We start from the raw sequence: 25,434 nt of genomic DNA on the forward strand, positions 1-25,434 counted from the left end.
TCTATTTTTTAATTTTTTTAAAAGGCCTGGCAGGAGACTGAGGCATGGTTCTATAGAGACAGGCAGAAAACTGCTCTCCACTTTTGTAGTAAAGTCAGTACCCAGAAGGTAGAGCAGCCATCTGGCAACATTTCTGCCCTGCATCCATATGCTTCATCTCTTTCCGTAAATGCCCCCAACAATGGAACTGTTTCAATTAGGGCTGCAATGTTTAACATATTAATCAGTTTACAGTGCAATACTGCATATGCCAGCTCAGAAGTAAGTCTCAGTGAGACTCACATCTAGGCAAGTGTCCATAGATTTGCAGCCTAAAAAAAAAAAAGAGTTAAAATCGGGAGGGGGGGAGTTTTAGTCAGCTAAATTGGATAGTTCCCCCCAAAGTCATCATCTTTAATACAAATACCAGAACTGCAGATTGAAAGCCCCACTTTAAAAATAGATTTGCTGTTTTGTCTTGTATAGAAGAGGTATCCCTACCTAAGACTACACCTGTTATGCCACAATGCATTTTTTTAAAAATTCAATCAAGTAAACAAACAAACCCTTGTGCGATTAATAGTTTTACATTTTCCCAATTCACTTGCAAATACTTCCAACATCGAAGGCCGGCAGATGCCTGCAAACAACAGGTGAAGCTAACTTTTTTTGTAATTATAAAAAAATGCTAAAGGAGCTTTAATTAAATTAAGATCTTTTTGCTGGGGTGTTTCAGTTACATTAGAGCGTTTTGCCAAAGAGCTTTAAATTAAATTAGTTCTTTCTTTTATTCATTGTACCCAAATGAACACAAAGGAATCAGTTCCATAGGCGGCCATGTTGTCCAAATAGCCCAGTTCTGACTGCTCTGACTGACAACAGCTTTACAAGAATTCAAGTCTGCCTCTTTTAATGCTGGAGGTGCTGGGGATTAAACTTGGTAACATGGGCAAACAAAGCATGCCATCTACCACTGAAACATGAATGCTTGCCCGCATTAACAGTATCAGAGAAAAAGAAGTCAATTGAAACTTTCTATTGTGTTCTCTCTCACACCAATAATTGCCCCACTAATGGGATATCAAGAGCAAACGCACAAACCTGTGAAGAGCCATTTCCCCAGGACTCAGTTTGAGACATGACCACACATCCCTTGGCAGAAAGGTCACTGCATTCTCTTATTCAGACCTAACACAGGCAAAGGATTCTCCTCTGTGATGCAATACTGAAGGTTCTGGGTTGAAAAGACTAATGCCAACAAGACATTGCAGGGTTAGGTCTTGTCTTCTTTTTGAGGCTGCATTTTAAAAGGAGGCATTCCAGACCTGTCAACAGCAACTTGGCTGGGGAAAATTGGAAATGCCTAATAAAAATTTCTGTGGACTAGTAACTGCTGGATTTCTTTGCAAGACTCTAGTTTACTCAAGCTGTGAAAATGCAGATCAGAAAAGGTCAACTTTGCACTTGTTTATGTGCTCTTTTGCATGAATTTTAAAATGCCTTCTTTAGCACAGCCTAGTGCCTACAATTATTTTGGACTACGGTTCCCATCAGCCCCAGCCAGCAAAGCCACGTTGGCTGAAGCTGATGGAGTTGGTAGTTCTAAACATCTAGCAAAGGCTGCTTTATCTACTTGATTGCCCACGATTTTCTCCAAGAGCATGATAGGAAATGGGTAGTCTGGATAAATAAAATTTTGGACATGGACAGGACATGGTTTTCTGGGATCGCTCCAGATGAGGAACCACCACACCTAAAACTGCCACAGTGGGCCAGGGCAGTCAGTGATGGGCCTACATAATAGGGAAGAGGCATTCAGAGAAACCAAAGGCACATTGGGGACTGAGACAACCTAGATAATGTGGAAACAAGTGCTGCAGGGATAATGAGAGGACTGTAGTTCCTATGCTCTTTGTCAAGAAAGATTGCTCCACTGGCTCTGCTAAAGCAAGGGAAGGAAGAGTTGGCAACAAGGGTGAAACAATTCCCCAAGGTCATTGTGGGCTTTCGCAACAGCCACCTACTTAGATACACAGGGAAAAGAGACTTGAGGAAGTGGCTCAACACATTTTATCCTTGATGGGGCAAGGGGGGTTATGCTCATCCATCCACCTGCCACCTCTCCCCTGAAAGCTGTCCCTTCCTTGGCTGGGGCTTATAGCAGCTGGCATCCAGCAACACCTGGGCATAAAATGAGCCCTGCTAAATCAGGTCAAAGGCTGACCTAATCCAGCATCCCATTCTCACTGTGGCCAACCAGGAAAGCTGACAAGCAGGGCCTCAGTGCATCAGCGCTCTTCCTATTTGGAATTCCAGGAATTGGTGTACAGAGGAGAACAGTCAAGAAACCTGGAAACTGTAGTTGTTTATTCCTACTGTCAAAACTGAAGTTTGTTGCGAGTGCTGAGTGTTGTTTGGAGACCCCTATTCCCCTCACAGAGCTACAATTTCCAGTCAATCCAGCTTCCCAGTGGACTCTGGGAATTGTAGCTGTCTGAGGGTAATAGGGGTCTCTTAACAACTCTCAGCACCCACAACAAACTACAGCTCCCAGGATTCCCAGCAATGACTGTTTAAAGTAGTATAATACTGCTTTAAATGTATAGTGCAGATGGGGTCAGAATCAGCTTCCCACATTTTTGAGTAACATGGTTTAGGTGGGAACATGGTTTAGGGACCCCTAAGAAGCTGAAGAATGAACAAAAAGTCAAGGCTGATTTAAATTATTATTTTACCTCAAACAAAGCCAAGTTTCTGTCATAATAATCTCCTCCTTTGCCAGGATCAGAATTGTTGAGGAAAGGACTGCTTTCTTTATGGTTGCCATGGCCTGTGGAAAGAAAAGAAGAAGATTCCAGATCATTTGTGGAAGAAGACAACTTCATAATTATGAGAAAAGGAAGAGACATAATTGGTACACTTTCATCGTTTTGTTTTCTTTTTCCACCAGCCCGTGATCTTAAAATTGATGGCTTTCAGAAATTTATTACCCTTGGAGAACTCTTTATTTCTCAGCTGACAAATATACATACACACTTGCACACATGCACACTGCAAAGCATGCTGGGATGCTATCTAGTGCAGACTCTCACTACATGCGGAACGCCAGCCAGGACAGGGGTGAGAGGGAGTGTCATTACCCTATAGAGGGGTGGACAACCATTTTCCTGTTGAGGGCTGCATTCCCTGGCAGGGGCCACACACTGGGGGAGAAGGCAGAAACAAAAGTGTTCTGGATTAAGCAATCTGTAATAAAGCCTGTTGCACCCTGATGTACTCCAAACACTCTCTCAGAACACCCTCTTTTCCCATCTCTGCTCTAGCATTGACAATGGACCTTCCTCCAGTGGCCAGGAGACCTTCGAGGGCAGACCTCTTCCTCCATCCACAGAGAGGGAGATCCACAAAATCCAATGGCCCCTGAGTAAGATTGCTCTGGAAAACACTTCAATAAGTACTAATACTTTTCAAAATGTGCCACCCTGCAGCATACATCCCATTGACTTTAAAGGATATGTAATTAATGTTAAAAAAACAACTTGCATTTGGAATTACACCTGCTATGAAGGGCTGTACCAAGAATTGTAAGAAAATCTTGATTAAAAACTTTGAAATTCCAACTTCAGCACAAATCTGAACTTCTAGCTTTAAGCTTTTGTTATAAGGAAAATCAAAGTGACCCAGAAAAACCCAGCCCAGCCCAGCCCAGCCAACAACTCACTATTTGACCTAAGGGCTGCCACTCTTCAGTCAGTCTCAGTTACACATCTAAAATAAAGGGGTGAAAACAGTGGCCTGCTTTACTCAGATAACAAATGTCAAGAGCCTAGAATGTTTTCTGGTGCAAGTATTATACAAATGCTGATAAATTATAGCGGAGCTCTGCAACTTTAAATGTAGATTTCAGTCTTTCAAATCCACTATTTGTCACTAAAACCTGGACTTTGCTCAATTTGAGTCCCACCAGCTATGTCCAAATTTCAAAATAATATTTTCAGAAATCGCAAGATTAAAAAACAACAGTAGTAACAGCGATCTGTACACCCAACCAGCCAACTGGCACAGGATCCATTCTGCCTCACAGATTTTTATTTTCAGAGTTAAGAATTAAAGCCAAGTATAAAAAAAGAGAGTCAAGTTTCCCATTAGCTTCTACACAGTAGTATCTTTACTTGGTTACTTAGTTATAGAACCTGATACTCTGAATTTGTTTGCTTTACAAACAAAAAAACCCTGCAATCTATTCAGGATTGTTTTAGATGGCTCTCGGCCAGGAGAAATTATGCTTGCTTGCTTCCAAATGAAATACAAGGAGGAAATGGAACCTTCGACTATTAAAGTAGAAAAGCAGTATAACTGCTAATAAAGAAATATCTTGCCCTCCTTTTGATTGGATGATTTCTAAACCTGTCAGCATTCCGGCTGATTATGGAAATGGCAAAACAGGAGGCCCCATCCCACATAGTCATCAAGGCAAAATTTCAGACATCCTCACAAAAAGCTGATGTATTCCAGAGAGGCAGAGTATGATTCAGGCGTGCATGATCTAATCCGTTTGTTTGTTTTTGTTTGGTTTTTGTTTACAAGGTTCACCAGCTACAGCCAGATGCAATGGTGAGACAAGCAAACATATGTAAACTAAAAAGTATTGAACACATTGCCTCTGAGCTCATGCTCAACTCAGGAATTGGTGATCAGTACCAGAACAAAGCTCACAAGTTTGTTCACAGACAAATCTACTCCTGGTTTCTCCAGCTCGCCAGACATAAATCTGCTTCAGCAGCTTCATTTGGGGGGTGGGCGGGTGGAGCATTTTAGTTGTTGCTGTAAAGCAGGGGTCAGCAAACTTTTTCAGCAGGGGGCCGGTCCACTGTCCCTCAGACCTTGTGGGGGGGGCGGATGATATTTTGGAAGGGGGGAAAATGAACGAATTCCTCTGCCCCACAAATAACCCAGAGATGCATTTTAAATAAAAGCACACATTCTACTCATGTAAAAACATGCTGATTCCCAGACCATCTGCGGGCCAGATTGAGATTGCGATTGGGCCAGATCTGACCCCCGGGCCTTGGTTTGCCTACCCATGCTGTAAAGCAATTGGAAGTCAGAGAGCCTTGCCAGAGAACCTACTGAAAATCACAGAGATCTACCAGTAGACTCTGATAAGAATATAAGAAGAGCCCTGCTGGACAGGCCAGTGGCCCATCTAGTCCAGCATCCTGTTCTCACAGTGGCTGACTAGATGCCTATGGGAAGCCCCCCGAGTAGGACCAGAGAGCAGCAGCGCTCTTCCTGCCCTCCCAGCAAGTGGCATTCAGAGGCATGCTGCCTTCGAGAGGGGAGGTAGAACAGAGCCTTATCCTCTATGAATTTGATTCTCTTTTAAAGCTATCCAAGTTGGCGGCCGTCACTACACATTCTGGAAGTGAATTCCTTAATTTAATTGTGTACTCTGCAAAGTTCTTTATTGTCACGTGAATTCTGGACCATACATCTGCAGCAACCCTCAGTTTCAAGCATTTTAACTGCAAGTTTGCTGATTTATAACTTACCTGAACCATCTAACCAAAAGTTGTTTAATACCCCTGTTCATGAGGAATTTGTTGAAATATTTAACTTTGTACTTGCAGAATTATTCAGAATTTGGGTAATGTAAGAACAGGAACCATCTGACTGCAGGATATTGCTCCATAAAGATATACAAATTTATTCCAAAAATATATGGTTATACAAGCAGTGTTAGATATAATGAACTATGGATATTTTTAAATAGTTTTATTCACTAGTCCATTTTGGCAACTACTAGAGGAATGACTGAGCTTGCATTTGCCAATGGGTAGGTCAATGTGGGTGGTGTTTGATGGTTGTCCGTCAGTCTCAGATCATGACTGATACACATGGGGAATATATTATTTCTTATTTCAACTGAGCAGACTTCAAATCATCCTTGCCTCAATCCTGGTGGCATAGCAGCTGGCAGTTGGCCAGAAGGTGCTCATACATGCTGCCTTTGGCACCTGTGCATAAGAGGATAGCTGTAATAGTCGGTCAAAACAGTTCTCTATATGAGCACCCTGTAGCATGCTGTCATCAGATCTGCTGCCAACCACCAGAGAGTGGCTTCCAAGTGTTGAAATATAAGGCTCTAGCCTTCCCAGTGTTCAGTTGTAAATGGTATTCATCATACCTGTTAAGGATTAATAGCGTTTATCATTTTTTGATGTACTTACTCTGACCCACTTGCACAAGGTTTGCAACCTACAGTTTGGGAAATACTGTATTATAGGAAATGCAGCCAGGTTAAAGTGTTTGAGGGCTAGTAGCCTTTGATGATATGTGGTTCTCTATCTAAACATGTGCTTTCTCTTTGCTCTTTTCAAATCACTCCCATAAGTTCCAAATTCCTCCACTGTCAGCTCCAGAGTCAAAAGGTTTAAAGTCAAGTTCACAGCAAGGACATCCTATTTTAATCTCCATCAATATGTTGATTTGGGCACTGCAGACAGCGCATTAGATGAATTGTTATATTCTCAGTGGGAGTACATTACTACCCTGGCAGAAACATTCATTAATCAAGATCACCTTCAGTTAAATATCTGACTAATCTGCACATTTCACAATTGCTTCAGCTCATAATGCTTAAAAGTTAACACGTTTCAAGGCCAGCTCCCCCTGTATTTGGATAAATGCTTTGTAACCGATTAATTTTTTCAAGTAAAAAAAAAATCATGACTTTCTTATGTAATGGTGTCCCCCCCCCCCATTCCAGCTGTCAGGTGTTATTTAACTTCTCCAGACACTCAACAGGAAAACCACCTCAAAAGCATCCAGCTAAACTTGCAAATACAAGAGAAACAAGACAACTGTGTGTTCACAAGTCGTGAAGTCATTCATCTTCAAGCACCTTCAGCTGTCTTCTATACAAGCGTTCTAAGAATATGCAGGGTGAAATGAGCATGAGGAGCGTGTAAGCTTTGTGGAGTGCTGGCAGCTGCCCAGAAAGGATTCCCTTTTTACCATCCCACCTCCAAAGACATTGGCGTCTTTAGCAATTTTCATTTTTAGAACCAATCTCAGGACTAGCCTTTAGCATGCCTCACATGATATATTACAAGGCCAGGGGGCACACTGGCAACTAGACCATATTTGGGGAAGGACCACAGCTCAACAGTAAAGTTTGCATGCAGTAGTACACAAGTTCAATCCCCAGCATCTCCAGATTTCACAGAAAAATGTATTGCTTATGGGTTGCAGTCAGCTAAGTTATACTCACAGCAGATCCACTGAAATTAATGGACCTAAGTTAGTCATATTGTTTAATTTTGATGGGTCTTGTCCTGAGCATGACTAACAACCCTGTTCTCATTTGTTTCAGCATTTTAAAAGCTGCCTTTGTAAAACTATGAGAGGTGGCAAAATGTAAAGAATGAATTGTACAAAGCATATTTGCTTCATACCTTTGGAGTGGCTGGGATTCCCTATTGAACACACACTCCATGGCAAACTCGGATTTGTTGACATGGAATGTGTGAAAAGGTCGTTTGTGACTCACTTTCCCATTCCTTCCTATAACAAGGGTTTAAGCCAACTTCAGTCAATGATTCCAGCTGCAACATATGTAAGTTCTCCAAAGCGAGCTGACGTCAAGAGTTTGATCTTCATTAGCAATATTGAATTTTGCTTCAGAATAGACCAATCAATTACTGGAAGCCTGAGGCATTTGTGTCTTAACTTTAGGAAATGCAGTTGCCAACACATGGGCAAATCATTTGCCTTCTGCCTTTTTTAAAAAAGGATTATTAAACACAACAGAATTTCATTTAAGGAATTAAGGGCTACCTCACATGGTTTGTTATTATTACCTAACCAAGCCCAAGACTTGTGACCTCTCTGTCTTGAAAATATTTGAAAAATTTATGCAATAGCCAAAAGTAACTCAACTAAAATATTTGACTGGGGCTGAAAAATAATAATTCATATGCCATTAAGTGTATTTTGGTTGCAATCCTACACCTACTTACCTGGAAGCCCCATTAAATGTAACGGAACTGAGTTCTGACTTGACATGTAATGTATAGCTATGATTGAGCTGTTCAGGATGGTTTAAATGCTAGTTTTTTTAAAGTTAAAGGTTTTTCAGGGCACACTGCCGTCACAAGGCACTTTACAACTGGAGTATGAAGATGGGAGATCAGGAACTACTGGCAGATCTCTGAGTGACTTGGAATACAGCAATAAGAATTGGCCTCACAACAATGGGTCCTTAACAATGGCAACAAAAACAATTCCCCCCCCCCCAAAAAAAATTATACTGCTGCAATGAAGAAAGCTTGGGGTGGGGTAGAGAAGAGAGGAATTTTTTTTGCAGTAATAAGACTGTAAGCTCCATTACTTTCTGGTGCTCAAAAAAGATTTTGGGACTCAGGAATCTTTCCTTCTAAGTGAATGTCTTTTGCACCATGCTCTAGTTGGTGCATCTAGAGCAGGCATCCCAAAATTCGGCCCTCCTGATGTTTTGGAACTACAACTCCCATCATCCCTAGCTAACAGGACCAGTGGTCAGGGATGAAGATAATTGTAGTCCCAAAACATCTGGAGGGCCGAGTTTGGAGATGCCTGCTCTAGAGGAAAGATCTCACAAGCCTTAAGTCTGTCCAGGGCTGGTTTATAAGATTCTTAAAACACACAAAAATGTAGTTACAACACATCACAACAGCAGCTAAGGATTTTTCCAAGTGAAGGACAATTCAACCAAATATAAGCTTGAATAAGTGTGTCTGCAAAACATTCAGACAAGTTCAAAGCTTTAATATTATTTTGATAGTCATAATTGATTATGTATATGTCGCCCATCTATCTGGGTTGCCCCAGCCACTCTGGGGGACTTCCAACAAATTAAAACATCACACACAGTTTAGGGTGATTGACTGTATTTTAAGATACAGTAGTCGAATAGGCTACCCTTATATTATATACTGAAGGCACCGAAAACCAGAAGTGCGCTTATTTTAGCATGTCTGAAGAACTGTGCTCAGCACATGCAAAAGTTATTTACAACTTCAATTTTAGATCTGGCAGGTATCATACCCATTCCAATTGCCCAATTATAGAATCACAGTATTCTTAAGTTGGAAGGGACCCCAAGCTTCATCTAGTCCAAGTCCCTGCAATGCAGGAATCACAGCTGAGGAATCCCTGACAGATGGCCTTCTAACCTCTGCTTTAAAAATCCCCAGTGAAGGAGAGCCCACCAACCTTCGAGGTGCATTGTGTTCAATACACACCCTATAGCTAATTTTCTGAAATGAAGCATTTCCAAAAATGGGAACGAAAAACAAAAGAAACCAATAACTACCCATTTCAAATGTTGCTACATGAAGGATTCTACAAGAGAAACAACTCTGCTTCAGAAAGAAAGAAAGAAAGAAAGAAAGAAAGAAAGAAAGAAGCATAAGCAGACCAAACCACAGAAATATTACAGGTCCCAAATCAAGGAATACCTACCCCTCAGCAAGAACCCTTTGCCTTTCTCTGCAACGGGGCTCACCATTCTCCTTCTCCTTCCAGTCCTTTAGACCACATTTAGCACCAGTTATTTGTGAAGCACCAGGGTGCCAAGAACAAAAGCAAAACAGATTCAGTTGCGTACTTCCCTGGAATGGACACCAACAGTCTCTGACTACCGGCTGCACAGCTGCATGGTATTGATCAGCCAAGCACACTACATAGGGCTCCTGATCATCAGGCGAAATCAAAACCAATATGACCCTGATGGCATAACCCCTCCAAGCCTCACTGTCAAATATAAGCTATAGTGGTACCTCAGGTTAAGTACTTAATTCGTTCCAGAGGTCCATTCTTAGCCTGAAACTGTTCTTAACCTGAAACACCACTTTAGGTAATGGGGCCTCCTGCTGCCACACCGCCGCCACGCGATTTCTGCTCTCATCCTGAAGCAAAGTTCTTAACCCGATGTACTATTTCTGGGTTAGTGGACTCTGTAATCTGAAGCATATGTAACCTGAAGCGTATGTAACCCGAGGGGTTGGCTGAGAACCTACAGTGCAAATAAATCCCTTTCTGAACGGTGATAGCTCCCAGATAAAGATAAAATTACATTTTACAGATAACAGAAAGATGCAACTGCACACAAGCCAAGAGGGTTATGCTTTCCAAAGCAAGACAACAGATTCCCCCCCCCCCCCCAAAGCTTACAAACCAAAGAATGATAATGGTGGAGAATAGAGGGTTGGGGAAAGATACAGGACAACCTTGTGATTTGGTAAAGGATGTTCACAAGTGCCCATGCATTAGGGCTCAGCTTCAGTCTTTGGTATCTCCAGCTGAAATTATATCAAGTAGCAGAGCTAGGTAAAGAAGAATCCTTCTGCCTGAGCCTTTGGAGAGCCACTACGTATAACAGTAGATGTTACTGGAAAGGCAGGAGATCTCTAAGAAAACAAATCCCAGTTTCCTAGGCTTCCTTGCAGAAGCCACAAATAGTAAGACAGCTACAAAACAAGTCAAAATTGCCAATATAGGTGTGTCCTTAGGTTTAAACCACTAGCTGGTCATTAGGGGTAGGGAACCTGTGGTCCTCCAGATCTGAGTTCTCCAATCTTGGACTCCAACCCCCATCATCCCCAGCCATCATGGCCAGCTGTCAGGAATTATGAAAGCGGCAGCCCAACAGCATCTGCACGGGAAAGGTATTTCCTTTCTTTCTTTTTGGGTGGCTAATCCTCTGCTGGGCATTTTGCCAAACCATCACCAAGGAGAGACGGCTCCTTCTGGTCAGTCAAGCAAGAAGAATGCTGAAGAGTTGAGCGATAATTTGGGGGGTGGGGAAGAGGACACATACATACACTCATCAACTGGGCTGATGTTTTATGGCAAAACGTGTGGCCATCCAGATGCTGATGAACCACAACTCCCATCTTCCTTGACCACTGGCTAGGCTGGCTTGCGCTGGAGTCTAGCAACACCTGAGTCTAAGAGCCCTGCTAGGTCAGGTCAAAGGCCCATCTAGTCCAGCATCCTGTTCACACAATTGCCAACAAGATGCCCATGGAAAGCCCACAAGCAGGACCTTTGCACAATAGCACTCCCCACACTTGTGATTTCCAGCAACTGACATTCAGAGAAAGTCTGCCTCATAACAGTAAAGGCCTTCATAGCTAGCATCAACTGATGGCCTTACGTTCTATCAATTCGTCTAATCCTTTTTTAAAGTCATCCAAGTTGATGGATGACTATGGGTTGTAAAGACCTACTTCCTCTTCCAACATTCAGCTTCCTTGGATGTTCACAGGTTCTGGCATTATGAGGGAGAAAATCTTCTCTTTCTCCACAGCTGGCATAATCTTATACACCTCCTTAATGTCCCTTGTTATTATTTGCTGGGCCACAGCATACCCACTCCTGTGTTTAAAGGTGTACACATTTTAGGGAGCCTAAGCCAATGAATGGCATCCAAACCAAAGCCATGCAAATAAACCCACAAGTACCAGCCATTACCAGACTGCCTGCCCATCCATGCCAACACTGCAGAGTGCAATGCAATGTGTCAACTTGGCTTGTTTGGCTGCTATCCATGCTATGACCATGAAGGTTTTATGTGACACTCTCCCATCTGGCATCTTCCTAAAGTAATAACAATCATAACAGCTTTTGTACATCTAGGCTGGTTGCCAGAAAGCGATTTAAGTTTGCCACAGCAGAGGCAGATTTAGGGGAGTGCACTGGGCACAGAGCCTTCGGGACGCCACAACTATGACGTTGAATGAAAGGTGAGACATGGGAGGGTAAATTTTGGCATCGCTGAAATTTGAGGCGCCAAGGTCTGCCGCTGGCTGTAGACCATCAGACAAGTGAATTCCATCAGGCATGATGCTGCTATCAAAAGCTACCAGAATGTGGAAGAATACAAAAGGGATTCAACCACAGACTTGCCAGCTCTTGCAATTTAAGACTTCAAGGATGATCTCATTTTCACCCAAGTAAACCAGGTTAGCAAAGGCTAACTTGAATGACTTGAATGCACAAACCAGCCATCACAGTTCCAACACCACAGACGTAATTTTTGCATCAGTACCATATCAATACACAATACTTTTTGATGAAGACAGTTCACACATTCAGTGCTTGTGGCAAAGAAATCAAATGATAGACAAGCATGTTGAAGGTGGTTCTGCAATGTTGCATCATGCAACACAAATGTGCCTTTGCAGGGGGCAGGGTGACAGGCACTGCATGCCTGCTGTGAGCCCCCCCCTATAGGAGAAGCATGGACCACTCTAGCCAAAACATCACTCAATCTCAGTTTCCCCAAGAAGCAACAGGAGTTTTGCAAATGTTGGATAGGGCAACTGCAATTAACATACTGGAGCCTCTCTCTCTCAACACAACACATTCTTGGGCTCCTATTTCAGCAATTTAAACTATGCAACAACAAGCCTCAACAAGTTAGCCCTCTTGGAGAATTAACACAGATCAGCAAAACAAACTCCTTGTTTTCGAAATGTGAATATGAGGTGAGGCTTTGATCACACAAAACTTGCATCCAGATGTATAGACAGACAGACAGAGAGACACATGACACCTCACATCACACAGGCCTTGTTTCCCTAAATCCCCTGCCATGTGAGAAGTACAGCCGTGAGCATTCATTTTGTCCTGAAAACACTTACATTGGGCAGTTTCCATGTGCATGAAACACAATGGCCTTAGGCCACTGCGAGAAACTAATCCTCATTGTAGTTTTCTCCTTCAGCAGCTATGCCTCTTGGACAGAAATTTCTACAAAGGTCTCACTAGTTTATATGGCTAGCAATGGGGGAGCTGATGATGACTGAGGCATGGAAATTCATAGTGTACTGAATGGGGCGGAATGCATGGGCCTTTCTAACCAGAAGGTGGTCCAAACTGATAAATCAAGGGAAGGACCGGAAATATCATTGCAGGTGGCCACATCCCTCAAATCCCCCATGACTACTGAGAACTCCAGGATTGACTCCTGAACCAGCCTACTTGCAGAGACAAAAAGAGACACATAAAACCTATGCATGAAGGGAGTTTGAAAACTGCAGAAGTATCTGCAGAAGTAACTGCAGAAGTTTGAAAAATCCCTACATGAGTACCTTGGACACCTTTGCTCATGTCTATGGAATTAGGTAATTGTAAGACTCTGGACTAAACGGTTGGGGTGTTTTAAAAGCAGATTTTCCAACTACACAAATTCCCCATAAGACATCCCACACTAAAAAAAGGAAAGAAAATTATATGACATAATTAGGCTAGCAGGCTAGAGGTCCTCAAATCCTTTAAATACAACAACAACCTACAAAGCATCCTGCATGCAAAGAATAAGAACACACACAACAGAAACCAGAACATTTCATCATCTAGCCCAGTGGTCTTAAACTGCTCTAGACTTGAGACTCACTTCTGATTCCCAATCTGCAAAATGGGACCCAACTGTACTTTTTCACTTCTGATTTATAAACAGTGCTAGCAATGCATTACTATTCATTCTAAAATGGCAACTCACAAAGCACTATTCTTAGCTTTGCTTTAGCATTAGTACTAAATGAAAGCCAGTGATGCTGACATTTGATCTTAGCTGAAAGGCCAAGAAGCGACTGACAGACTCACAATTTCAGTCTGACACCTGGGCATGTTTCTCCTAGATGATGATGATGATGATTAGGGTTACCATGGTTGGTACCAAATAGCAGGAAGCAGATGACAGCATCAGTTGCCAATTCTGGATATCATTTACTAACCAAAATCCTACACTTTAGTGATGTAAGTTACTGAAAGTGTACTTGCGTCACATTAGAGCTCAATGAATTGTTTCTGGAACTCATATCTTAATTCTAGAGACTCTGTACAGTATATAGTGACTGTATCCACTATATACCCTCAGAATTTTGGGTGGAAATAGGAACCAAAACTTGTAATTTACCGTTTTGCACATTGCATAACAACTCCTTTGCTATAAGCAATTTTTATTGTTTGACCTTTATAAAATAATAATAATAAAATAATTGTGCAACGGTTGGAACTATGTCAATGGAATTTTCTTACTAACCTCTCAATCAGTTTCAGCATTTTTTAAATGCCTCCAATATCTTAACAGTCAAAAATTGTAAAATTTCTTCCTGGCATTGAGGTTTTTCATTAAAGCAACTGAACACATCTATAAGGTATGCCAATCTTAAAAAGCCACATTTATGAGTTGTCAAATAAAAAAAGCCTATGTCAGCGATTTATTTCTCAAAAACTTCAGAACTTCATGCTGAAGCACTTGTGATCACTTTTACGTGTAACAACAGTTTTGTGTTCAGAACCCATTTCTTTGCTGAGAACTTCTATCCAGAGTACTAGCTTTAAATTTCGATTTCTGCACATTTTCCTAGAACAGAATTAAGGATTTCACTCATGTTTGGTCCAGTCATACTGAGCTGGATTACAACATGGTGGTAGCAGCTTTGTTGCAACCCACCTGGTGTGGCCTCAGGACCCACCTGTGGGTCCCAACTGACAGGTAGAAGACTATGACTAGCCTATGCCAACATATAAACAGAACAAACACCCTGAGCAGGAACATAGAAAGCTGCTTTATACAGAGACAGGTCATTGATCCATCTAGCTCAGTGCCGCCTCCACTGACTGGCAGCAGCTCTCCAGGGTCCCAGGCAGGGGTTTCCCCAGGGATTGAACCTGGGGCTTTCTGTACGCAGAGCTGGTGCTCTACCACTGAGCCCCAAGCCTTTCCCCTTGTAAGACTTTACAAAAAACCCCAGAATGCTTGGTTTGGCAGCTTGCAAATAAATCTATCCTGTTAAGGTGGAGGACATTATCAACAAGTAAAAACACTTAAGATTTTTTATTCCAAGCACAGAAGTCCCACCAACATACACAAAACTTGGAAACCACTTACCAGTACCAGCTCTTATGCTGCTGTTGTGCTGAGTGTCGCCCATTCTGTGACATTTGCTTATAAAAGGAAATAATGAGTGCAAAGGGGTTGTATGTTTTTTTGGTAGACTTCTTTGCTGGCCAAGAGATCAGGAAACGGCCTTAATCTCCACTTAGCAGGGGGCTTCACTGCTGCAAACAAGCCAGGTTTAAGCTGTTCATTAAAGGGTAATCAGGTGGCTTCCCCCCCTTTTTTTTGCAGCAAGAGGGTAGAAGAGTGGCCACTGCTGCTGAGAGGCAAGGGTACCAACCAAGCTGTGAACCAGGAGGCCCAGAGTTCACATTTCACTTTGCCAGTGAACACACTAGATGGCTCTTTAGGACCACATTTCCCAACAAAAGTGGTTTCACTGAGCACCCTCCAGACAGGAAAAACAAAACAGAAAAGCATCCATCGGAGATGGCAAAGTCAGAGTGGCTGGGGAAACCAGCCAGATGGGCAGGGTATGAATGAATGAATGAATAAATAAATAAATAAATAAATAAATAATACAAGGAACTCTTCTTTCTATTTTCCTTCTCAGAATCTACCTGCTCCCCAAGAGTACAGTTCCAATTTATTTTCCATAGCTGGTGGGAAAAGCTGCAGGGATGTATATAAGGACATAAGAGCTTTCTGGACCAAGCCAATGAGCCATCTAGTCCAGCATCCTGTTCTCAGTGGCCAAACAAATGCCTGTGGAAAATCCACAAGCAGAATCTGAACACAAAAGCACTACCTTTTCCCGTGGCTTCCTTGCAACTGTTATTCAGAAACATTGCTGCCTCCAACTGTAGAGGCAGAGCATGGCCATCATGGCTAGCAGTCATCAATAGCCTCCTCCATGAATTGGTCTAATCCTCTTTTAAAGCCATCTAGGTTGGTGACCATCACTGTCTCCTGTGGCAGGAAGTTCCAAAGTTTAGCTATGCACTTTCTAAGAAATGCTTTGGTTTTATCTTCCAACATTCAGCTTCACTGGGTGTCCATGAGTTCTGTTAGGCAAGAAAGAAAAGATCTTCTCTATCCACATAATTTTATAAACTTCTTATGCTGCAATGTTTCTTCCTAGGGGAGTCACTTCCATCCCCTTCATAATTTTGGTTGCCTTTTTCTGAACCTTTTTCAACTTTACAATATCCTTTTTGAGGTGAGGCAACCAGAACAGTACACAGTAAAATGGTCAAGGAACAGCTGTAGCTCAATGGCAGAGCACCTTCTTTGCACACAGGAAGTCCCAGGTTCAACCCACAGCTTCTCCAGATGGTGCTAGAATGTCCCTTGCCTGAAACCCTGGAGAGCAGCAGCCAGTCAGTGTAAACAATACTGAGTTATATGAACCAATGGTCAGACTTAGCACAAGGCAACTGCATTAGCAGGCAACCTTCCGGCTGCAAATTGCAACATCCTGGAAGGCTGTTTATAATACTGTTTGCTCATCACACAAGTCCTTTCTCCAAGTCTTCCAATACACTTGAAAAGTCCAGATATAATTACATGACTGCTCATTTACCTGACTGAGTTGGAAGACATTAGAAAATTAAGATGACACCTCCCCTTGGATGTGACAGGCAGGATCTTCAAAACATTGCCAGCGCCTCCTCCCCCCCCCCCCCAGAACAAACGTAATAGGCTAGTTTCTAGAGTCCTATTTTCCAGATCTTCCTTGCCTCAGAGAATTAGGTGGAGGGTGGGGGATCAGCTTTGCCTCAGGCCTCACAAGGCTGTTGAAAGGGTTACGGAGATGAACATGAAGCACTTTGAAGATTAGAAAGTGCTTTATAAATGCAAAGTAATAGTATTATAATCTTTACAAATAACTAGGGCTGCATAGAGATGTGGAGGCTAGGGGAGGAGTGGCAGGAGGAATAGGCAATTCCTCCTGCCACCCCCCCCCCCACCCCCCAGCCTTTGCAGCTCTAGCAATGACTGGTCAATTAATTTGTTAGTTCAAATGAGAAAAAAACATTTTGACCTAGCTAAGAAAATGTCCCAAATTAATTGATCAATATATATTTTTAACTTAATTATTTTTAATGCAAAAGAAACTATTATTATTATTACTTTAGAATGAGTTTTTCTGTTCAAACACCAGGCATCTCCAGGTAGAGCAGAGAAAGACTTCTTCCCAAAACCTTGGATAACAGCTGCCACAAAGCTAGTGAAGATACCACAAAGCTATATGGCCCAATGGCCTGACTCGGTATTAGGCAGATTTCTAGGTTCCTATTAATCTAATGCAACTTGGAATCAGTAGCAGCCCAAGAATGTTACACGCAACATCCGTTAGCTACAGCCTGCCCACACACATCTGTCTGTAGATGGCAGAAGAGCTAGGTCAGAAGATGAGGGAGCTTCCTCATCAGTTTGCACCCTTCAAGCTGTCAATGAAATCCAGCCCCACCATATGCCTCTTTCCCTTTGATCTGCCTACCCCCAGGGTCCAGAGCAAGAGTATTTCCAGATGGGACAGCCATTTTCAGTCTTCTTAGCAACTTTCAATCTCTACTGCTAGGCTCTGGGCAGGCAGGCCACAAGGAGGTCAGAGGCTGGGCCAGCAGGCATGGCCCCACCCTACCAGACATTGATCTGTACATACCATGAACCTGTGTGCAGAGAAGGGGTGGAGAACACTTTTCTGCCCAAGGGAAGGCTGCCTTGTGGGCAGCCTTCTGGGGGGCACGTAACAGTGGTGAAGTGGGGCAAACAAATGTAATATGCTAGTTTCTACACAAACGTACACACCCTTCTCCAACCAGGCAAGCAAAAGGCATTATCCGCCTCAAGCTAGCCACCGCAGTATAACCAACCTCCAGATGAGTTTCCCAAAGCTCTGATGCATTTCAGCTCTGTGTATTTAAAACCTCTACTTCCAAAACAAGTGTGACCAAGCAAGGTACACACATCATGTTTAAAAAGTTAAAAATGGTTCCTCACATGATTCCTAACCCATAGTTCATAAGATTATTATTTTTTTAAATTGAAAGATATTGATATAAGAAGAACCCATTTGATTGCTGGACTGGAAAGGCCAGCCTCCAGTACCTTGGAGGGTTTACATAAAATAATTTATGCACCTGGCAATCAGACAGTAAAGTCAACAGTGGCACACTCCCAAACTAGGTCAGTGACAGCCTGCCTTATTAGCGGTTTCAGATCAACAAACAAAAGTCACTGGAAGATAAACAACTTTCTGCAGGACACCAAATGCAGCTTTGTCACACTTGAGGTGGCAAAATACAAAAATGACACTGGTTGTCTTTGTGGAGGAGAACTAATCATTTTATAATGCAACCTTATGAATGTTTACTTACCCTAGCTGTGCAGCAGTCAGCCCAGAACACAGGAAACTGTCTTATATCGAGTTAAACCATCAGTTTTGTCTGCACAGATTGACATTGGTTTTAGACAGGAGTCTCTCCCCAGTTCTACTCAGAGATGTCAGTGATCGAACCTGGAACTTCTGATTGCAAAACAGATGCTCTAGCACTAAGCTGTGGCCCTTCCCCATCACCCTCCCCAAACTGAAACCTGGGGTGGAAAGGAGATTGTTCCTGATCTCTCATGGAGGTATAAGAAAAAAGCCAGTGACAACAGGGGGAACCAAGGTCCTGGCAACCACAAGTTTAACTTGGTTACCAAAACCAGTCAAAAAATGGCAGCTCCCTATGCACAGGTAAGTGTGCATAAGGACTGTATTGCTTCAGACTCCAAAGGGGCAGGAGATATCATAGTTGACAACCCAGCTCAAGAGGAAAATAATTTTTAAAAGAGCAAAGAAACACAAGGCACAATAAATTGCTCCAGGGAGGAGAAAGAAGAAAAGTTAAATGTTGACGCACACAGAGAAGTTGGGTCTTTGAAGGTGTAGCAAGCTGAGACAAAGCCTCATCTGTCTTCAGAGGCTTTCATGCAGCAACAGGGAGAAAGCTTTTGAAATTAATCTTATTAAAGCAGCACATCCAAGTCACCCGAAGATTTAGTATCTCATATGATCTCCTGAAAGGGACGCGGGTGGCGCTGTGGGTAAAAGCCTCAGTGCCTAGGGCTTGCCGATCGAAAGGTCGGCGGTTCGAATCCCCGCGGCGGGGTGCGCTCCCGTTGTTCGGTCCCAGCGTCTGCCAACCTAGCAGTTCAAAAGCACTCCCGGGTGCAAGTAGATAAATAGGGACCGCTTACTAGCGGGAAGTAAACGGCGTTTCCGTGTGCGGCTCTGGCTCGCCAGAGCAGCGATGTCATGCTGGCCACGTGACCCAGAAGTGTCTTCGGACAGCGCTGGCCCCCGGCCTATAGAGTGAGATGGGCGCACAACCCTAGAGTCTGTCAAGACTGGCCCGTACGGGCAGGGGTACCTTTACCTTTACCTATGATCTCCTGAATTTCTGCCAACAAATAATAATAATAATGAATAAACCTTTATTGTCACTACACCACCTGTGTGCAGTGAAATTAAACGAGCCCCCCCCCCATAAACTCAGTCTTGTTCGCGCTCTGTGTGCTTGTCAGAAGTCAATTACACCACTATTTTTTCCCATTCAGCAGCCCAACAGCCCATGGATAAAAACCTGTTCTTTAACCTGTTGGTGCGGCTGACTATACTTCTGTATCTCCTGCCTGAAGGTAGGAGATTAAAGAAGTGCTGGTCAGGGTGTGAGTCGTCCCTAAGAATTTTCCTCGCTCTCCTGAGGCAGCGGACTCCCGCGATGTCATCTAGTAAACTTTGAGGACAGCCCATGATGTCATGTGCTGTATTCGCCACCCTCTGTAGGGACTTCCTGTCCGTGGCTGTCAAACCAGCGTACCACACTGTTATACAGTATGAAAGGACATTTTCTATTGTGGCCCGGTAGAAGGAGATCATCAAATTTTTTTTGACGTTGTTCTTTTGCAAGACCCTGAGGAAATGGAGTCTCTGTTGGGCCTTCCTAACCACCCAACCAACCAACAGCAGCCGATTCACACTCCACAACTACCACAGAACTCTTTGGAACCCTCTGGGCTCAGCCATAGCACCCTCAAACCTGATTGGGTCAGAGAGAAATAGGAAGCTGCCTTACACCAGAGCAGATGATTACACCTAGTGTAATCATCTAGTGCATTGTTCTTTAACAATAACTTAACTTAACTTAGTGTTAATTTAACACTAGATGATTACATCTAGTGCAGTGTTCTTTAAGCTGATTGGCAGCTGCTTTCCAGCTCATCTGGCACAAAAGGGTCTTCCTGACTACCTAAGACCCCTTTAACTGAAGATTCCAGGGGCAAACTATATGATCTGTCACTGAGCGCGCAGTTTGAACCATCTTTTAGATTTAGGGGAGCTAGTCTCAAGCCCAACGACACATTCTCAAGATGGAGGGGGAGGGAACAGCTGCAGTCGCCTGCGGTTCCTGCGCAATGTTTGCCATCTTGCCAAAGGTTGCAGGCAGCTTTACGTGCAGCAATTGCATGTTGATTGCCCTCCTAAAAGACAAAGTCCAGCAACTGGAGGAACGTGTAACTACGCTCCAAAGAATTAGAGAGCTGGAGCTCTTCTTGGAAGCAACAGAGCACACTGTCTCCACCAAGGAGGAGACAGGGGACTCCCCTGAGAAGGAGGCTAGTTCACCAACACAGGAGCCCGATATGTGGAGAAACGTGACTCAAAGAAGTAGGAGGCCCAGGGTTCGCTCTGATTGTCTAGAAATACACAATCGCTTTGAGGTCCTCTCCCCTAGCATGGAAGACGAAGAGCAGACTCCATTTGAGGATCTCTCCCTCATTACAGTCGATCACGTATATGAAGATGAGCAGCAAAGTCAGTCCTCAGGGAATGTGCAGGCGACCTTGGAACGGACCGCTCACGGAAGAACCCTGACCAAACCTAAGAGAAGGCGTGTAGTGGTGATAGGGGATTCCCTACTGAGGGGAACAGAAGCAGTGATCTGTGGGCCTGACAAGATGTCTCGGGAAGTGTGCTGTCTCCCCGGGGCTAAGATCCAAGATGTAACTGAACGACTGCAAGGAATCATAAAACCCACTGACAAATACCCCTTCCTCTTGGTTCATGTGGGAACCAATGACACTGCAAGCAATAGCCTCCAGAAGATCAAAAGAGACTACGAGGCTCTGGGCAGGAAATTGAAGCAATTAAATGCACAAATCGTCATCTCATCTGTCCTCCCAGTTGAACGACGTGGCCCAGGGAGAGAGAGGAAAATAGTGGAAGTAAACAGCTGGCTTCGCAAATGGTGTAAACAGGAACGGTTTGGATTCTTAGATCACGGACTGCAGTTTCTTGAGGATGGACTTCTGGCAAGCGATGGGCTGCACCTCACAACGGTTGGGAGGAATGTTTTTGCCAAAAAACTAAGAAACCTCATCAGGAGGGCTTTAAACTGACTAATGTGGGGGAGGGAGACAGTGCTCCTGAAGGTAGGAGTCTATTAATTGATGAAGATGATCATCCAAATGTCATAGACCAAATGGAGCAAACAGCAAGCAGACCTAGTGGTGGGAGGAAAAAATCCTTAAATAAGAGACACGGGGGAATGACTAATGGACTTCAATGTCTGTACACTAATGCACAAAGCATGGGAAATAAACAAGATGAGCTTGAGCTCTTGGTACAGCAAACTAAATATGACATAATAGGCATCACTGAAACCTGGTGGGATAAGTCCCACGATTGGAATGTAAAAATGGAGGGATACAATCTATTTCAGAGAAACAGACCAGACAAGAAAGGAGGAGGAGTGGCGTTATATGTCAGGGATGTGTATACCTGTGAAGAGATCCAAGATTTAGAACCTCAAAGCCAAAGTGAGAGCATTTGGGTCAAAATTAAGGGAGAGAAGAATAATAGTGACCTCATTGTGGGAGTTTACTATAGATCCCCAAGCCAAATGGAGGACATAGATGATGCCTTCCTGGAACAGATGGCCAAGCATGCAAAAGGAAGGGAGATAGTGGTAATGGGGGACTTCAATTACCCAGATATTTGTTGGATGTCAAACTCAGCCAAGAGCATAAGGTCAAACAGATTCCTCACTGGCCTTGCAGACAACTTCATTGTCCAGAAAGTGGGAGAAGCAACAAGAGGAACAGCCATTTTAGATCTGGTCCTAACCAATGCCGATGACCTGGTTAATGGGGTAGAAGTGGAAGGATCATTAGGCGCAAGTGATCATGCTCTTCTGAAGTTTACTATACAACGGAAAGGAGCAGCCAAGCATACTAGGACTCAATTTCTTGACTTTAAGAAAGCCGACTTCATAAAACTTAGGGAAGTGCTGGGTGAGATCCCATGGACAGTAATACTAAAAGGAAAGGGAGTTCATGATGGCTGGGAGTTTGTTAAGAGGGAGATAGTAAAAGCACAACTTCAGGCAATACCAATGAGACGGAAACATGGAAGGTGCCTAAAGAAGCCAGGGTGGCTATCTAAAGAACTTTTAACTGAGTTAAGATTAAAAAAGGATGTGTACAAAAAATGGAAAAGGGGGGAAACCACCAAAGAGGAATTCAAACAAATAGCCAGCACGTGTAGACACAAAGTCAGAAAAGCTAAAGCACAGAATGAACTCAGGCTTGCTAGAGAGGTTAAAAGCAACAAAAAAGGCTTCTATGGGTATGTTCGTAGCAAAAGGAAGAACAAAGAAACAGTGGGGTCACTCAGAGGAGAAGATGGTGAAATGCAAACAGGGGACACAGAAAGGGCTGAACTCCTCAATGCCTTCTTTGCCTCAGTCTTCTCCGATAAAGAAAACAATGCCCGACCTGAAGAATTTGGAGGAAATGATTCAGCAGAGGAAACACAGCCCAGAATAACTAAGGAGATAGTACATGAATACTTGGCTAGTTTAGATGTATTCAAGTCTCCAGGGCCAGATGAACTGCATCCAAGAGTATTAAAAGAACTGGCAGATGTGATCTCAGAACCACTGGCAGTCATCTTTGAGAATTCCTGGAGAACAGGCGAAGTCCCGGCAGACTGGAGGAGGGCAAATGTTGTCCCTATTTTCAAAAAGGGGAAAAGAGAGGACCCAAATAATTACCGCCCAGTCAGTCTAACATCAATACCAGGGAAGATTCTGGAGCAGATCATTAAGCAAACAATCTGTGAGCACCTAGAAAGGAATGCTGTGATCACCAATAGTCAGCATGGATTTCTGAAAAATAAGTCATGTCAGACTAACCTGATCTCATTTTTTGACAGAATTACAAGCCTGGTAGATGAAGGGAACGCAGTGGATGTAGTCTACCTTGATTTCAGCAAGGCATTTGACAAGGTGCCCCATGATATTCTTGTAAAGAAGCTGGTAAAATGCGGTCTTGACTATGCTACCACTCAGTGGATTTGTAACTGGCTGACTGACCGGACCCAAAGGGTGCTCATCAATGGTTCCTCTTCATCCTGGAGAAGAGTGACTAGTGGGGTGCCACAGGGTTCTGTCTTGGGCCCGGTCTTATTCAACATCTTTATCAACGACTTGGATGATGGACTCAAGGGCATCCTGATCAAATTTGCAGATGACACCAAACTGGGAGGGGTGGCTAACACCCCAGAAGACAGGATCACACTTCAAAACGACCTTGACAGATTAGAGAACTGGGCCAAAACAAACAAGATGAATTTTAACAGGGAGAAATGTAAAGTATTGCACTTGGGCAAAAAAAATGAGAGGCACAAATACAAGATGGGTGACACCTGGCTTGAGAGCAGTACATGTGAAAAGGATCTAGGAGTCTTGGTTGACCACAAACTTAACATGAGCCAACAGTGTGACGCGGCAGCTAAAAAAGCCAATGCAATTCTGGGCTGCATCAATAGGAGTATAGCATCTAGATCAAGGGAAGTTATAGTGCCACTGTATTCTGCTCTGGTCAGACCTCACCTGGAGTACTGTGTCCAGTTCTGGGCACCACAGTTCAAGAAGGACACTGACAAACTAGAACGTGTACAGAGGAGGGCAACCAAAATGGTCAAAGGCCTGGAAACAATGCCTTATGAGGATCGGCTAAGGGAGCTGGGCATGTTTAGCCTGGAGAAGAGGAGGTTAAGGGGTGATATGATAGCCATGTTCAAATATATAAAAGGATGTCACATAGAGGAGGGAGAAAGGTTGTTTTCTGCTGCTCCAGAGAAGCGGACACGGAGCAATGGATACAAACTACAAGAAAGAAGATTCCACCTAAACATTAGGAAGAACTTCCTGACAGTAAGAGCTGTTCGACAGTGGAATTTGCTGCCAAGGAGTGTGGTGGAGTCTCCTTCTTTGGAGGTCTTTAAGCAGAGGCTTGACAACCATATGTCAGGAGTGCTCTGATGGTGTTTCCTGCTTCGCAGGGGGTTGGACTCGATGACCCTTGTGGTCTCTTCCAACTCTATGATTCTATGATTCTATGATTCTATGATTCTATGATTCTATGAGCTATGCTCCCTCCCTCCCCATAGCAGCGGTTTTTCTTTGGACACATAACCATTGCAATTGTCTTAATATTGTCTTAGTATTGTATTATTATTTCATTGCAACTTACCCTGAGACCTTATTATAGCAAAAGGTGGATAAGAGGCAGTAAGTATCATTGGTTAGGGGGTGTTGAACTAGGCCTGGGAGACAGGGGCTCAAATCCCTGGTGACCTTGGGCCAGTTGCCATCTCGCAGCCTAACCTTTCTTACAGGGTTGTTGCTGTGAGGATAAAATGGGGGAGGAAGAGAACTCTAATGAACACCACTTTGAGCTTCTTGGGGGAAAGGTAGGGTATAAACACAATAAATAATTCCTATAGAGAAAATAGCTGCTGCTTCTTCCTATTAATTATTATTATTATTATTATTATTATTATTATTATTATTATTATGTGCTTACCCTCTCACTCAAACTCACACTACTACCCTCTCATCTGGTATTGTTTATAATTTTGTTTATCACATTTCTGCATTCCAAAATATCTTCAAAGACCTCAGGTTAACAAATATGAGATTCTTCCCATTTTATCATCACAACAAGCTTTTGAGGTAGAATAAAGGAAGAAGGCAATGGCTGGCCCAAGGTTTTCCAGTAAACTCCTTTGGGAGGAAGAACAGGGACTGAAAATGAAGTGCCCCGCCCCCCCCCCCCCACTTTTAGTTTGCCGCTGAATCTACTACTGGAGAACATCCATGGATGTGCCTGACATACATTTAGGCCTGTTTTGCCTTCTCGCTGGTCAAAAATATTGTTCATAGCATCAGGAACTTATGTGCACCCAACAAGTGCTGTACATATGTGACAACAATGACATGGCACATACGTACATGCAAATATTTCAGTGACACCGGGTCACTTTAGTTGCAGGGGACCCTACAGCCAAGCTTACCTATACTCCTTCCGTTGCCCCATGGCCTCTGCAGCAATGGGCTGCTTTATTACATTTCTATCCCACATTTACTCCAAGGAGCTGAAGGTGGCCGCACATGGTTCCCTCCCTCTCCAGTTTATCCTCATAACAACCCTGTGAGGTAGGTTAG

At 43.4% G+C, this 25,434-nt stretch overlaps 1 protein-coding gene across 3 annotated transcripts in view; it reads right to left on the reverse strand.

The window, feature by feature from the left end:
* SLC12A4 (solute carrier family 12 member 4) overlaps positions 1-25,434 on the reverse strand; it is a 66,361-nt gene that overhangs the window by 33,484 nt on the left and 7,443 nt on the right. For 2 of the 3 annotated variants that reach the window (XM_083452614.1, XM_083452613.1), the window contains one exon: positions 2,715-2,809. In XM_083452614.1, the coding sequence (XP_083308740.1) occupies positions 2,715-2,809 (95 nt within the window). Of the gene's footprint in view, positions 1-1,080; positions 1,515-2,714; positions 2,810-25,434 lie in introns of those variants that run through there. The other variant, XM_083452615.1, reaches the window with a different exon arrangement.

Source organism: Podarcis tiliguerta, assembly GCF_965153285.1.
Source record: "Podarcis tiliguerta genome assembly, chromosome: 8".
NCBI lineage: Eukaryota > Metazoa > Chordata > Lepidosauria > Squamata > Lacertidae > Podarcis > Podarcis tiliguerta.